The sequence below is a fragment of the Calypte anna genome, chromosome 1, assembly GCF_003957555.1.
Source record: "Calypte anna isolate BGI_N300 chromosome 1, bCalAnn1_v1.p, whole genome shotgun sequence".
Taxonomy (NCBI): domain Eukaryota; kingdom Metazoa; phylum Chordata; class Aves; order Apodiformes; family Trochilidae; genus Calypte; species Calypte anna.
In genome coordinates, this window is record NC_044244.1 from 58524369 (window position 1) to 58539990 (window position 15622).

The window sequence follows — 15622 nt, forward strand, 5'->3', positions numbered from 1 at the left end:
TCAAGACATTGCTGAGGACCTTGCCTGAGGAGATCACTGGTGTCTGACATGGCACAAGAGCCAACCAATGCTTGGTCAGGGCAGCTCTAACACAACTCTCCTGAGTGGGCTCTGCTGTTTAGTAAATGAACTCCCACTGCAGTGGATATAGAAGCACTAACTGGGTGCCTTTCCTCTACCCAGACCACTTTCCACAAGCTCCTAGTTACTCCCTACCTCTGAGCCTGCTGCCTTTTCATCAGATTTGACTAAAAACTGGGTGAAGATCCGAGAAGGCACAAGGAGCAGGCTGGAGAGCTGACAAAGTTGTATCAACATCAGTGCTACCTCTATAGGCAACCAAAATGAAAATAGAACAGCTGCATTTTCAGGTACTCAGGGGACTAACTTTGTTCTTATACATCCCCTCTCCACGTGCCACACACCAATATTTAAAAACAGCTCTCCCCCACCTTTAATAGGACCTTGCTCACAAGTGTGGTTTAGCTAAAGGACTCTGCTCAGAAGTGGGAGACACTGCACACAGGCACACACACCCCCTCATACCCCTCACGGACTGGGGACAGGGGAGCTGTGGTGGGAGGGTGCAGGGTGTTTGGAGCATGAGGGAGGGGGACAGGGACCCACACAAGCAGCTGGGTTTGCTCACAAAGAGGGAGGTGGGACATGTTAGGGGTGGGGGAACAGGGTTGTGCCCCCAGGGTAGGTCCCTGCACTATATAAATTGCTTTGACTGGATCCAGCAGGAGGGGAAAGAGGCAGCTTCCAAACTCTGCTTCTACCTCTCTCTGAACATTATTGTTTGGGCAGGAAGACTCTGAGCAAAGCCAGGCTCAGAAGATGAAGGTCCATTTGGAGATGCTTGCTGTGCTTCTCCTGGTCCTGCTCAGCTCAGTCCTGGCACCATCTGAGGCACTGGGGATCTGGGCAGCCACCCCAAAGAGGCATCCAGGAGCTGGAGATGGAGGGGACAGCCTGCCTAGGAAAGGCTTGGAGGGGAGCCACCCCCCAGCTGGTCCCTGGGGGGTGATGGGAGAGGTTCCCCCCAGCTCTAGACCCCCAAGCGAGGCCATGGCTAAGGCCCTGCTGGGCAGTGGCAAGCAGGAGCCCCCCAGCAAGCCCTGGAGGATCCCACAGCAACCATCCCGCAGCAGGATCCTGGGGCTGAGCCATCACCTGAAGGGCCACGGGAAGTTCAACGGGGACACGGTAAGTACAGTCCATCCTCCTCTGCCCCGAAGATCAGGGTTTGAACCCAGGGCTTGCAGGGAGATAGGGGGTGTGGGGAAGTGTCAGCCCCTTGCTCCTGACCCTGGGGCTGGGCAGCTCGATGAGCCCCTTCTGCTGACCTGTCTGCAGGGCATGGAGGGGCCATGCATAATGGGGTTAAGGGTGCCTAGGAAAGAGGATGGGGTCAAAGAAATGGGTCTTTCCCTAAGCTTGGCAGCTCCATGGGTTCCTCTGGCGTGGGTGGGATGTCACTGGCTCAGCACTTGTAACAGGGAGCCAGCAGGGGCTCTGACAGGTCTGTGCAGCATGGAGACATGGAAACCAAGCAGGACAGCCCCATAACTCACTGCTATGCAGGGGAAGGAGAGCATCCTCCTGGAACAGCCCCATGCCCTGAGTTCCCAGCAGTTTAACCATGCAAATGCTTGCAGTCATTTGGCTACACCCCCGTGCAGGCTGCCACCATCTGCCCTCACATGTACCTGCCCATGCAGCTCAGCCAGCTCTCCAGCTTTAAAACCAGTTCCCCCATGCACACCTGAGCCCCAGCACCCCTATGCAGAGCCAACCTCACCACCTGACAGCCCTTGGGCCACTACGGGGACATTAAAAAAAAAAAAAAAAAAAAAAAATCAGGCAGGATCGAGGGCAGTAGCAGGAGGTGCAGAGTGTGCCATGGCCCTGCAAACATTCCCCAAGAGCTGAGGGTGAAAGTGCTGCCCACAGCACGGCCTCACAGCACTGCTCAGCTTGTGGTGCAGGTGAGGGAGATGGGCAGTGACAACCCTAAGACCCCCTGGGGTACCTGCTGAGGTGTAAAGCAGAGCCCATAGCTGCACGTGCCCCTGGTGAGCAGGTCGGGAAGTGAACACAGGTCTGGGTGTGTGTCCCAAAACACCACGGCCAGGAGGGGGGCTGGGGGTACCTGTGCTGCACAGGTGCCAGCCCTTTGACCACAGGGGACTGCCACTTCCTGCACTGTCTGCCAAGAACAGTAATGAGCTGACCTGGAAAATGCACTCGGGCCCTGACTTCTGCAGCTCCTTCTGTGCTGCTGCTGCTCTACAGCCTGGAGAGCAGGAAGACTGCAGGTTTCACTGTGTTATTTTAGTGTTTTAAATGGAAACCAAATATTCAGCAGCAAATGCACATCCCATTATACCACCTAACCTTCTGCAACTAGGCTTTGCTCTCTAATGAGAGCTCTCATCTTCCTATCTCAGGGAGATGAAGAGGCTCTTTTCAGCTCATCTCACTGCTGTCAGGGTAACCATGCTGGAGCTGACAGCCCCTGGCTAGTGCAGTCCTGGGGCTGAGCAGTTCATGTCACCCCAAAACAACTAACAGGCTGCAGGGCACGTAAACCCCAAAAGGAAATCTTCTGCTTTTATGACAGATGCCTACACAGAAGGTACCTCTTTGAGGTCTCCTCAGGGCTGGGGGCTCTCAGCAGCATTGAACAGAGGGTGATGAAGGGTGATGACAGAGCTGTGTCTGGGAGGGGGTCCCAGGCCAGGTGTTGGGCAAGGCAGGACACTGTGGCCACTTCTGTCCCTTCCTCTGCAGCACTCCTGCCACAGCATCCAGTCCAGACCCTGCCAGAAGCCCTCCGACTGTGGTGGCTGCCTGGGGCTCTACACCTGCAAGCTGCCCGCTGGCACCTGCAACCTGAAAGGTGTCTCCAGGCAGAGAGGTAGGCTTCAAACCCCCCCAAAAAAGGGGAACCACCCCCCCGCCACCTGCAAGCACAGCCCTTCAGCTACACCCCTCCAAACCCAGGTCACACCTACCCCGTGCAAGACAGATCTTGTCTGCACAGGGCTGCCTGTCCCTCCTGCCACCAGCAGCCACCATCACCGATGAACGAGCAGCTGTGAATGGGACACTGCTGCTTCTGTCAGAGCAGGGATTTTCCCAGCACCCTGAGCTCCTGCAGGGCTTGTGGGGAAGCCCAGGAGAGGTCTGGGGCCTTGGGGTTTAGCCAGTGGCTTTGTGAGTCAGCCAAATGCATCTCTCCCAGGCAGCACGGGCACTGCAGAGCTGCTCATGTCAGCACATGAGAGATGCTTAATTAACCAAGGACTGGCAGTGAGCAGAGATTACATCTTTCAACATTTAACCTCACAAGAGCAAGTATCCTGGTTGTCCTTTGCCCTGGGTAAATCCATAGCGCCTGCAGACTGGCCTCTCCCCTCACCCATGCACATGTGGTCACGGAAGAGAACTTAACCAAAGCTATAGCTCTTTGTCTGGCGCAGGAAACCCCAGGTTGTGGGACATGGAAAATATAATGCTTTGGGTATATACGCAGCATATAGAGCACATCCAGCACATGTGCTCTGCCCATAATCTTCTCTGGCCATCTGTTTGACAGTCTCCATGGAAGTGCACATGGACCATGCTGGGTGGCACAGCCAGTCCTATGGCTTTTCTTCACAGGTGTGTTCCTCCAGAGCTTCCAGGTCCCTGAGAGACGCAGGATCCTGCTCATCCCCGGGTAACACAGTTTGATATCAAGCTGGAGAGGCTGTCCTGCAGCTGGAGAACAATGCTCTGTCCCAGTTTCATTTTTAATCCTTAAGGGAACAGCTGTAAATGTTTCTTTCACTGCACTTCTCATTCCTTTTAGCACCCTTTGTGGATTTTGCACACTATGTAGGCTTGATTCCCACTTTCCTAAGAGGTGCCCAAGAAAAGCAGAGTGGCCAAAGAGCCCCACGCTGGCAGAGTCCCCAGATGAGACAACTGGGGTTATTTCACAGCCCTTTTCTCATGTGAGCTATTAGGATACTGCAAAAAAACTCCCTGTATCTTGGCATCCTCACACAAACTCAAGCTGAGCTAAGGAGTCTGTGAGCATCATGGATCCTAGGAAATCATCCCAGCTCCTTATTGCAGCTCTCGCCAAGGAAAGCAAAGTGTGAAAACCTCACCTGAGAAGGGGAAGGAAGACCCCCAGGCACAGGCTTGGCAGTGGAGGACACCTGTAGGACACCTGTGTCTGGAGGCCTGAGCTGAGTCACAAAATCAGCTTCATTTAGGATCCCAGAAAGCTTTACAAGCATCCTGGCCACCTTTGTGTGTGTGGGTGGATCCCAACTTTGCAAAACCTCATTTTGCTACCATTAAAAAGGAAAAATGCCTTTAAAAGAGAGCCAAAACACAGTGTTTGATTCACTTTCAACTCCACTGCAGTTTCTTTTTGCAGGCCCTCCACCACCTCCTGTGCCAGACTAAGCTTTAATTGGTGCCAATTTCTCTGAGCACATGTGAGGGGCAGCCCCCTCACCTTCCACCTGGTCACCCCTGCAGGATCCTGAGTCTGGGGAGAAGGGGGATAAATGCTGCTGCCCTCTCTATTGCTGCTTCCACTGTCCCTGCACACCAGCTGAGGAGCACAGAGCTGTGGGTGCTGCCTCCCTGCCCCCTGCCTGGCACGGCACTGGGGCTGCCCTGTATTTATGGTGCTGAACACAGAACCAGAGAAAGGTTCAGGTGGGAAGGCACCACTGGGAGGTTGTCTGAGCCAACGCCCTACTTCATCAAGGCCAGCTGGAGCTATTTGCCCAGCTTATCTGCTTCCCAGATAGTTTCACACACCACAAACACCAGCAGCCCCATCATACAGGGAGCCAGCAAAGCTCTGTCCCTCCAAGCACTCAGCCCTCCACCCACCCAGCTCCCTGCCAACACCCATCACAACCACTTCTTCTCTCCTTAACCATGGCAAAGGAAGAGGATGCCACTGTAGGAAACTGGAAACACAAACTCCAGTACGATACACAGAGCAGCACTGGACCCACAGCTCCCTCTGTGAGCAAGTGGAGGTGAGCTCCTCTGCATCCCACTGCTGGCCAACAAGGTCCTCTCTCCCAGGAAAGCCCACTGCCCACAGGAGCTCCCAGCCCATATTCAAAACCAGGCAGCCCAGGGTAACAGCTACCCACAGCAGAGGTACCCACAGGCAGCTCTCACCCCACAACCCCCAGGAGCTAGGGAAGAGATTTTCCTACAGCCCATAGAAGACGTACCTTTGGCTTCCTCTCCAAGGAGCAGAGGAGACTCAAGGATGCTCCAGCTGCTCTCAACTCTGCCCATTCAAGCAACAGAAGGACAAGTAGCCCTTACCCCCTCCTAAAACTCCGTGTGCCTCCCCTGACACCTCCCCACCTAAACAAACAGAAGAGAGGCAAGCAGGAGGTCCTACCTGCTACCCAAGCAGGAGCTCAGCAGCTCAGAGCAGCAGGCATACTCTGTCTGCCTGCTTCCTACTGTGCTCCTCTGCAGCACTGTCCCAGATGAGAGAGGAAAGCCCATGTGATCTTCTGGAAGCAGATCTCCCAGGTGACACCTTGCAGGTGAGCTCCACTATGGGCTTGCCCTGTAAGCAACCAGGTGAGGAAACGAGGCCACTCAGGCTGTAAGGCTCACAGGGAAGCCAAGGGCTTGGCCAAACTGAGGGTTCAGCTGCTAAATACCCTCTCTGGCTCACAGTGGGCATTAAATGGGCAGACACATCTTGTCCCCTTCTCCCAAACACCAAGGGTTTGCATGCTTTTTACACCAATCGCTTTTAATTACACTGCATAGTGAAAGGCCTCTCCTTGTGCCAGGACCCCCTGGCACAGCCACTCGGGGAGCTGGCTGGCCCATCAAGTCCTCAGTAGGTTTAGTGGTTCCCCCTCACCCTTCTCCCTTGCTTGGAAGCTCCTCCTGGTCAGTCCACATCATCCTTGCAGCCCTCAGCATCCTTGCTTTGCAGAGACCTATTTCCTTCCATTTCTCTCTGCTCCTCCCCTCCTCCATGCCCGAGCTTTGCCAGCTCAGTCCCATGGGATTCCCACTTTGGTCTCCTGCAGCACCAGCTGGAGCCAGGAGGCCGGGCAAGAGTCATCGGTTAATAATTGTTCTAACCTCAATATAAATAGAAAAATACAACAAAACAAATAAATGACTAGCTAAGAGATCCAATCCGCTGGGATGCCTGCAATGTGCTAGTGCAGAGTTCAGAGAGTGCTTGGTCCAGTGCATGGTACTGTAGATATCCAGAAACCCAGCCCAGCAGCCCAGCAGCCATGGAATCTTCTTGTGGCACCACAAGTGTAAGTGTCCCCCAGCCATGGTCAGCTCACCCATGGCTGCTGGCTCCTGGGAGCAGGCTGAACGGGAATGGTTGCAAATAGTCTGATTTATTGTTGTTAAATGGTAAATCCATTCTCTTCTAGGGAAGGAAGATGTGCTTCACTTTCACTTTTTGTGGAGGAATTTCATTTTGCTACCTGAAGAGACAGAGAAAGGAAAATGGACTTAGCAACCAAGGCTTTTCTTTAAGTTTCAGTAACAAGGACTAACATCCATCTGGAGCTCTTGTCTAGCCCCATTTACAGCAGAAAATGGATTAACTCCTGGGTGATTCCTACAGCTGATCCCTAAGGGCAAACCTATTTCCTTCCATTTCTCTCTGCTCCTCCCCTCCTCCATGCCTGAGCTTTGCCAGCTCAGTCCCATGGGATTCCCTATCAGGAACTGCATCCACCACCTCTGTGTCTCTGGTTGCTTCACTGCCTTCTCAGACTTGCCTGTATCCTTTAGAAGACACAGACCTAGCCCATGGCCTGAACACTGGTTCCCCACCAGCCTCCAGACAAGTGGCAGACCAGGAAGAGAGCCAATAGCATGCTAGAGCAGGGATACATGGCTAGGCACTGACCACTCAATGTTCAGAGCACTGCTATGCAAGAAGGCACAAGCAGCTACTAGCCAAGTCCTGATGTACTTCAGCAGCTTCTTTGCTGCCAAATCTGAAGGCAACAAGAAGCCCAAGCCTCCTGAGAAGCCAAAGATTTTTCTGGTTCCTTACCTAGGCCTTTCAGGAACCTATTGACTCCACTCTGCTCCCCACTGGGAAGTGTTTCCAGGTACTCCTGAGCCCGTACCTCAAAGAGACCTGCAGAAAGAAGGAAGTAATCAATTTCTCTTTTGCTTCCCTATAAATAAGGCAAGAACACCCCCCTGAAAGCACAGCTGCCTGGCTTACCAAGATTGTTGCACACGAGAGGGAACAACTCAGCCTACCTCGGCCACCAGGTGAGCCTGGATCTGGGACAGGAGCTTTGGTCCATGTTTGGAGGGCCACCCTACTAAAACCTCCCCCCCCCGACCCCTGCACAGCTGGCTCAGCTTTTGAATCTCACATGGGGAGAGACAAAACCTCTGTCCCTTTGCTATTAACTAAGTCCAGAAAGTGAGACTATCTGGGGAATGGTCACACAGGATTTACCACCCTGCAAAACCTCTTTTACACAGCCACCTATTCAAGTGTCCACTGCTCATTAGTGCTGGGGAGGAAACTGCTAAGCCAGCACTAAGCAGCAGCGTAGATAGGAAACTTCAGCACCAGTAGAGCCCTCAGGACTGAGGGTTAACTACAGTGAAACAAAAGAAGCAGCTCTGGGAAGGAAATGCTTCCATATTTTCTACTAGCCAAAATAGGCACAACCAATCCAGTCAGTTCTTCCCCTAGATATGCAAAGGGGACATGAGGGGCTACAAGAATAAATATTGTTCCAGAAGCATACACCTTCAGTGACAGTCCTGATGAGAATTCACCATGGAACAAAGAGGCACACACATGGAGGACACTGATTATGTCCCTTAGTGCAGCAGTGAAGGTTGCCTGTAACCCCAGCAAGAACCTACCAGATCACACACACAAGCCCCTGTTCTCCAGCATCCAGTACCCATGCACTGTGCAAACACTACGTCTCACCACGCCCCTGTGAGGCAATGCACCCCTCTGGGAAGATAAGGAGAGACAAAAAAATCCCTGGGTGACTTCTTGAAGGCTGCACAGGGGTGTCTGAACAAACCATCAGTTGTGCTGCTGCTTCCCTCCCACCTTCCTCCCAATGTCCCTGCACAGACACTGCTGCCTCCAGCCATGGTGCTGTGGATGGAGCTGGTGGTTGCTGAGCATCTCCCAGCTTTCACGGGAGCCATGGGGGAGTTTTCTGACTGCAGAGCCCCTCACCTCTGACCCCCTGCTTCCGCAGCTCCCGCTCCTGAATAAAGCCCCCAAACATCTGTGTCTCCATGAAGACCTCCAGGAAGCGTCGGAGGCTCTTGGAGGAGACGGACTTGCGGAAAGCTTCGCGCTGCAGGGCCCGCTCCTCTCGCTCCGTGGGGGTCAGGAAGAGGGAGTAGTGACCCACAATCTCCACAAAGAAACGGACAAAGGCCTCGGACACCACCTCGTTCAAAGGGTTGGTCTCTAAGGGAAAAAAGAAAGAGGCAGCGGTGAGGAGAGTGCTGGAAGGACATAGCAGGAAAGGCCCTGGGCACAAACTCCCTGGCTGAGCAGGGATCTAGCCTGAGCAGACAAGTCTGCTTCAGACAGACAGCATCCTAGGAAGTGCTTGCCATGGAACAGGACTGGGCTGCTACTATTTTGTAGGCCACCAAGCTTTGCCTTGCCTTCCCTGCAATGAGGAGATTCCCCTACTGCCCTGCAGAGAGTTGTCTCCGCCCAGGTTCCTGTGAACCACATGGCCACCTCCCAGACTACAGCTCTCCAGGTGGACTGTCCCTCAGAGGAGCCTGTATCACTCAAACAGCAGCAGAAAGGGGACTGTGGGATCCCCTGCTCCCAAAGGAGTACAGGTGCTCCCTGGAGCTTTAAGAGAAGGACAGAGCCAGGTAGAGATAAGCACTGTTTCTCTTCACACAAAGAGAATTGTGCCTGGTGCAATGGAATACTTAACACAGCTTCAACTGAAATCCTCACCTACCTCGAATTTCTGTGGTGTTAAATTCAATACAAGCCTAGCTCTCCCCAAAGAAGCAACAGGAGAAAAAGAGATGTAGTTTCAAGCTGAAAGGCACTGTGTTTTACCCTGCTTGCCATTGACAGGGCCCTCCTCCTTGTCGCTCGCCAGTTCATTCCTCTGCTCCAAGATGTGCTCTAGGGCAGCCTGCAGCTTGCGGGGCAGGATGGAGTCCTCATCTTCCATCTGCAAAACAGAGCCACCTCCTCAGCACCTGGGGCTGGGACATAGCCAGCCCTTGCCCTTCTCCTCACCAGCTCCTATCCCATCCCCAGCAGGGAAGGGGGAGCACTGAAAATTAACCACGAGGAGAGGGAGCACTCTCAAGTAATACATTTGGCACATCCCCAGCACCTCCCTCCCATTGCAGGGACTATCAAAGAAGCACTAGAGGAAACAGAAAAGCCTGTGTCTTGTCCCAAATATTCTCCTGTTTTGCAACAGTTTCAAGTGTCCTACCCCAGAGGCTACTGGGAGGTGCTCACCCAGGGCCTCACAGTCTGCCTGCCAGCCCTCCCACCCCCACAAAAGGGACTGAGCTGAACAATGCTGGCGTACAGCCTGCTGAGCACAACACCCCCTGCTCCCCACCAGTACTGCTACGGAGGCGTAGAGAGTTCCTGCAGACTGAGGAGCTGCTGGTGACTCTGTGCCAGCTCCCACCAGCCCTGGCTGAGACTGCCTGATTTAGCTTTGATCTCTGAAAGAGAGGTGGCAAGGTAAAGTGTTTCCCCCTCACCCACACGCAACTCCCTGCAGAAGGAGGTGCACTCATCCTGTCCTACCCGTGGGACCTGAGGCGTGGGTGAGACTAATGCAGGTTTGCACATCCATCCTTTTCCCTTCATTTATCCCACTTTTCTTCTCCACAAAAAAGGGAAGTAAAAATCAGCAGACGATCTCATCTGCAGAGCAATACACAGGCTCCTGTGTACTGGCTTCCTACTTATCACGCATCTCCAGTGCCAGGAGCGAGGAATCACAAGCTCCTTGGACAGGAAGGGATTTGAAGAAATCACTCAGGCCTCTTCCTCACTCAGGGCCAGGTATGAGACAGAACATGGCTTGACAGACACAGGCTGGGACAGCCCATGCTGCTCCCCAGCAGACAGTAAGCCTTACAGACTGCCATTCAGAGGCACCTGCACTACTCAAGTGCCACCACTTCTCCTTCTTAAAAAAGAAGAGAGGAGGAGAGAGAGAATGCACAATGATTCAGTCCTCAACAGCTGTGGTTTGGGACTGTCGTATTATGTACACATGTACACAGCAACCACTGGAACTGCCAACCACAAATCCTGCTTCAGTTTGTGTGGGCAGTAAACCAGCCAGCCCTGCAGGTCAGCAAACTCGGATGGAGACAAGGTGTGGTGGAAGAAGGTGAGAGAAGATGAAGGATATGAAATTGCTCTGCTCACCTGCCTCAGAAACCGGTTATTTACAAGGTCAACGACGAGGACCTAGGAATGAGAGGGGATGAATAAAAAGGAGAAGTCATTATTTCCCTCATCAGAGTTTATCCTAATCTGTTTATCTTAATCTGTAACTGCTCTGGAGGAAATACTTTGGCCCTGCCCCTGCTCCTCCCACCCACCAGCCACTGCAGCTGGAGCAGGCACCCAACATGAGCTAAGAGTGGAGCCTTGTTGTGGCTTTCTAATGATACTGCCACAAACCACAGAACAGCTTGGACAGCAGCAGGATGAGCTCCAAGTCCAGTTCACCACTCCCCACAAACACATCAGGGTCACAGCTACATCTTTTCTGCTTGTGCACTGCACTGCTGTTCCCTGGGTGGGCAGGGAGAGAAATGCCTCTCTGACTGCATCCAGCCTTGTGTGTTCAACCTTGTGCACCATGAATCTGGTTCTTAATTATTTATTCCCTTCATTACACACCTCTGTTAATTAGAGGGAGAGCTCTCCCAGCCAATTGGTAGCAATCATACTTCAAGTCTGGCAGACTTTGTGCTTAGTCCCAAGACAGCACTATGCTGAAACTTCAACATCATCTCCTACCCTCAGCAGCCCCAGGGTGGGAGTTCCCAGCCCCCCTGCCTTCCCAAGCTGCAGACAAGGGAGAGGGCAGCCTTCTGCCTCCCCAGGGGATGTCCACCTCCTCCCTCACCCCACACTTGCAGGAGACAGAGGATGAGACCTCAGCTCCTCCATGCCACGAGCTGCCAAGGCAGGCTCCCAGGAACAGCCCTTCTGTGACAGAAGACAACTTGGCCCAGTAGAAGCAACAGAGAGCAGAGCCACGGTGTGGGTGCAGGGCTCACCTCCTCCACAGGGAGCTCCTTCAGGCGTGGCAGGGAGCTGGAGAGCAGGCCGATGAGGAAGGGGGTGGGTGAGCACACGATGTCAATCATGGAAGGTGGCAACACGGGGATGTAGGTGTGCTGCCAGGTGAAGGGGTACAGGAGGGCCACTGTGGCATGGCAACACTTGGAGAGAGTGCTGGAAGAGGAAACGCAACCAAGAGCAATGTGGTCAGTCAGGAGATAAGCAGTGCTTCTTGGAAATCAGGGCTCTTCCAGTCATTCCCCAGCTGAGCTCCAAAATTATTAGGGGCTTTCTCAAACTTCTGACCCCATTTTTCAGGTACGGGAGCAATGACTGGAGACAGGAGCCCAGTTTGCAAGAAACAATCCTGACCCACGTGCATGTGACAAGAAATGGGTCCTACTGATTCTAGGACCTGCTGCTTCAGGGCCCTGATGGGAAATATAGCAGAGACATAAGGCTTTCTATGCCACTGTCTCGTGTTAGATAAATGAGTTCATTCTCTCACAACATACCTCTGTGGCTCTTCCCATGGGAAAGCCACAGCTCTGAATGCAGAGAAGCTACACTGACCAGCACAGACAATACACACCAGTGGGGTGCAGAACATGGCTCCAATACTACAGCAGCCCTCAGCTGGGCTGTATGTTGGGCCACTGACCTGCTGGTCATAGTCTTGGCCTTGTCGGTGCAGCTGGGTGACCTGCCTGGACCCCTTGACAACCTGAAGCCACAAGGTCTCCAGGCATTTCTGCAGATTGTTCCAGCCATGGCCCAGCCTTGCCCCTTGCCTTGCTACTTCTGCAGCAATGCTTTGCCTTTGGGCAACCATTAGCAGGAGCAATCATGTGCCAGCGGTGGGCTTTTCCATTGGTCTCACTCATACTGGTAACTCCTATCAGCCATGTCAGAACATGGTGGAAGGAGAAAGGCTGCACTCTCCATCCAGAGTCTATTCAGGCACCAAGCAGCCTGTGGAGCCTGCCAGGTCACTTAGAATCATGGGAGGGTGAAATCTCTGGAAGGGAGCACACAGCCAGCCACTCTGGGATGCTGCCCACAGCTCACAGGATCACAGCCTTCCTTCTACCCCTCTCAGATGCCATCAGCAACTCTGCTGCAAGTGTCTTTGCTGACAATTTCAAAGAGGGTCCCATCCAGAAATCCCCATCAGCTGTCAGGAGCTGGGCAGGGGCTGCAGTTTGACACAGCAGAACTTGCTGCAGGGCACCAGTTACTTATCAGTTCTGGGTCTGGAAGCATTTGTAATGCCTCAGGGGAGGGGGAAGGCTTACCACTATAAACCTTGTATATAACATCATTTTGTTTTACTAGCATCCAGGTCTTGAAAGGCAGGAGGAGGGGTAGGAGGCTGGTGTGGCCAGAGAAGTCACGTCACAGAGGAAAGGTGCCCAGCTGGCTCCTGTTAAACTCCATGGGGGAATTTACACTCAGCAATCCGGATCTGGCAGCTTATTGCTGACTTGTGAAGGAAGAGCTTTGACTCAAGCTTGCTCTGAAAAGCGAAGCCTGCTTTCTTTCCCCTCCCCACCCCTGGCTCCAGCTAAGAGTGGAGGATTGGAATCCCTGTGTTGCAAGGCTGACACATGCTGAGCAGTGTGTGGTGACTGGGCTACAGTTACTACCAGGTGAGTTGTGTTTAGCAGAACACAATTATGGATGCTTGGGACATCAGTGTGACCACATGAAGAAATCAGGCAGAAAACATTTTTAAACACATGATGCTTTTTGAAGACAAATAAAGCCCATGAGAGACGCTAGAATCTGTTTAACCTGAGACGTCTACCTAGGGCTGTAACAGGTATGGAACAGCAGTAAACCTTGACAGCAGTAAACAGCAGGGTCTTAAGAGTATTCTACTCCCTTCTCCACATTCACTCCTGCTGGCTGCTCCTCTGTTGCTGTGCCTGCCCTCAAAAGCAAACCCATGTCTTGCAGTGTCTATCACACATGCAAGGTAGAGAATGAACCTGAGAGAAACAAAATGAAAACAGAAAGAAAGCACAGAGCTAGTATGAAACCAGAAAATTCACCAAAAAAACCTCCCAACACACATGCAGAAAAAGTATCAAAGTAGAGAATTTTTCCTGTATCCATCATACAAGCCAGTCTTGAAAGAAACTACAACAAAAATAAATGTGCCATCTCAGAAGTGCACTCTAAGTTAAAAAGATCCTTTAAAAACTGTCTCCTTCGAGGTGGTGTTACTGGCAGCTCCATACATTTCACACTATGTTAGTATGTGCAAAAGCAGGGGCTTCTCTTCCTCTCCATTAACACAGAGCATATTTTCTACTCCTCAGTTTCTGATTGATAATAGCCCCAGTAACAACAACATCATCATCATGGTGAAAGCTGAAAGAACTCCTTTCATCACCTGTGCACAGCACCATGGCAGTGCTCTCAAAACCACCATCAATGGACTTCCTCTTCTTTGAAGAGAGACTGAAGGTGGAAGTTTCACCTTTGTGAGAAACCCTGCACCTTGAAGGCACATCCACCTTTCCTGCCGAAAGGTGGGAACTGCCTTTATAGACAGCACTTGAAAACTGAGGGAAAGGATCTCCATGATTCCAGGTAGCTCCACAGAGGAGCAGTGAGCAGCTGAAGTACACAGTTATTTATGGCATAGTGAGATATTACAACATGCTGTCTCCTGCTGTATTTATGGTGGCTTGTTCTTCCCTCAAGCCTGCTCTCAAGTCCCAGTGAGCACACATGGTACGTGAGAGATTAAGTGGGAGGAAAGATGGCTCAGGTCCAGTTAGAGGAAGTCACAGACAGAGCTGTTTAAGTCGGAAATTTTATGCACCATGCAGTGGGAAGTAAGAAAGCTTCCTATTCCGCCTTCCCATCTGTGAGTGCCTCATCATCTCCAGGATAAATCCTAGTGATCTCTGAAGTATTTCACACTGTGGAAGACATTTTCAGGGAACAATACTGATAGGGTTGAGGTCTGTGAGCCTCCTCTGAAGGCACACCATTCTGGAGATGGACACAGAGGAGGTAACACTGAGGTGTCTCTTCTGCATGTGATTCAGTCAGACTTGCTCTGCAGATAATGTCAGGGAGCTGCAGCAGAACCTTGGCCCTTTGGAATGACTGAAGCCTAAGCTCCTTCCTTCTCTTGAATGCAGCACTGCAACAAACACTAAAGGGACTGCTGATTCACACCGTGGCTGCTGAGCCTTGCAAAATAATCCAGTATGATAAATTTGTTTTACACCACCTGTGTGACCATGTGCTCTTCAGCCAGCAGCAATGGTGGAAGGGCCCAAACTACACCTCAGCTGTAATACAGCAGGTACACCTCTGCTCAGAAGGTGGATACAGATACTGAAGTTCTGGGCACACCTCTGTGAGATGTGTAGAGAATCAATCACAGTTGCTGTGCACAACACAACCAGAACAGTTTAATGCTCTCTCAAAGCACTAATTATTTCAGCATCAGTCAGTCCTTTGAGAGTTCTTATGCCAAAGAGGCAGCCAATGCCTTTGGGGTAGCTAGAGCCAGTGTTCCTGCTGAAATCCTAATATCCCAGGACACACGTGCCATAACCATGATGATGACTGCTGCCACTGGAATAACACTGATCCAGGGTGTTGTGTTTTGCTTGGAGCACTCCAGATGCCACTAGGAATGAAGAGATCTACCCAGTGCGACTGCAGTGTGCTCTGGGGAGTGCCATGCACCATCCTCAGGCCACGGAAGTTCAGTGCCAGTTGTTCAAATGCAACAGATACCTCTTTCTAAAGCTTTTGGTTTCAACAGCTAATCCTTAAAATACTGCAGGTCTTAAACGTACACTTTCAAGATCCCAAGCACATTCTAATGGGTTCATTCAGCTTCCTCCAGGGAGCACGGCTGAGCTGCACCTTTTATGTTACTTGCACAGGAGCTTGCAGGAGAGACCAAGATGTGGCCAGTAAGAAGATAAAAAGTATACAAAAAATTGATGTACACAAAGAACCATGTCAGATCCTTCCTTGAAGGGCTGATTTGGATACAGGCTGACACACAGATCTCTCTGGCTGAGCACTCCCTTGGCCAGAGTAATGATACTGCAGCAATTTATGACATTTGTTTGCCTCAATAGCAGGTCTTCCCACCACACAGCATTCTATGCAAAAACCTATCACTGCCACACAGCTGCTGCTTTGTGGTAGTCACCTTGAACAGGTTGCCAACACAGAACCTGCATACAGAGTCTGCAAATATGTAGAAACCATTCCCTTCCTGGCAAAACTTGTTCCAAAACTACC

At 51.8% G+C, this 15622-nt stretch overlaps 1 protein-coding gene across 3 annotated transcripts in view; it reads right to left on the bottom strand.

Annotated features, from left to right (window-relative positions):
* Positions 1-5786: 5786 nt before the first annotated feature.
* DENND2A (DENN domain containing 2A) overlaps positions 5787-15622 on the bottom strand; it is a 59338-nt gene continuing 49502 nt past the window's right edge. For 2 of the 3 annotated variants that reach the window (XM_030452631.1, XM_030452622.1), the window contains exons 15-20: positions 11335-11512; positions 10472-10513; positions 9122-9239; positions 8261-8500; positions 7091-7177; positions 5787-6509 (exon numbers count right to left, since the gene is read on the bottom strand). In XM_030452631.1, the coding sequence (XP_030308491.1) occupies positions 6478-6509; positions 7091-7177; positions 8261-8500; positions 9122-9239; positions 10472-10513; positions 11335-11512 (697 nt within the window). In that variant the 3' untranslated portion in view covers positions 5787-6477. The remainder of the gene's footprint in view (positions 6510-7090; positions 7178-8260; positions 8501-9121; positions 9240-10471; positions 10514-11334; positions 11513-15622) is intronic. The other variant, XM_030452639.1, reaches the window with a different exon arrangement.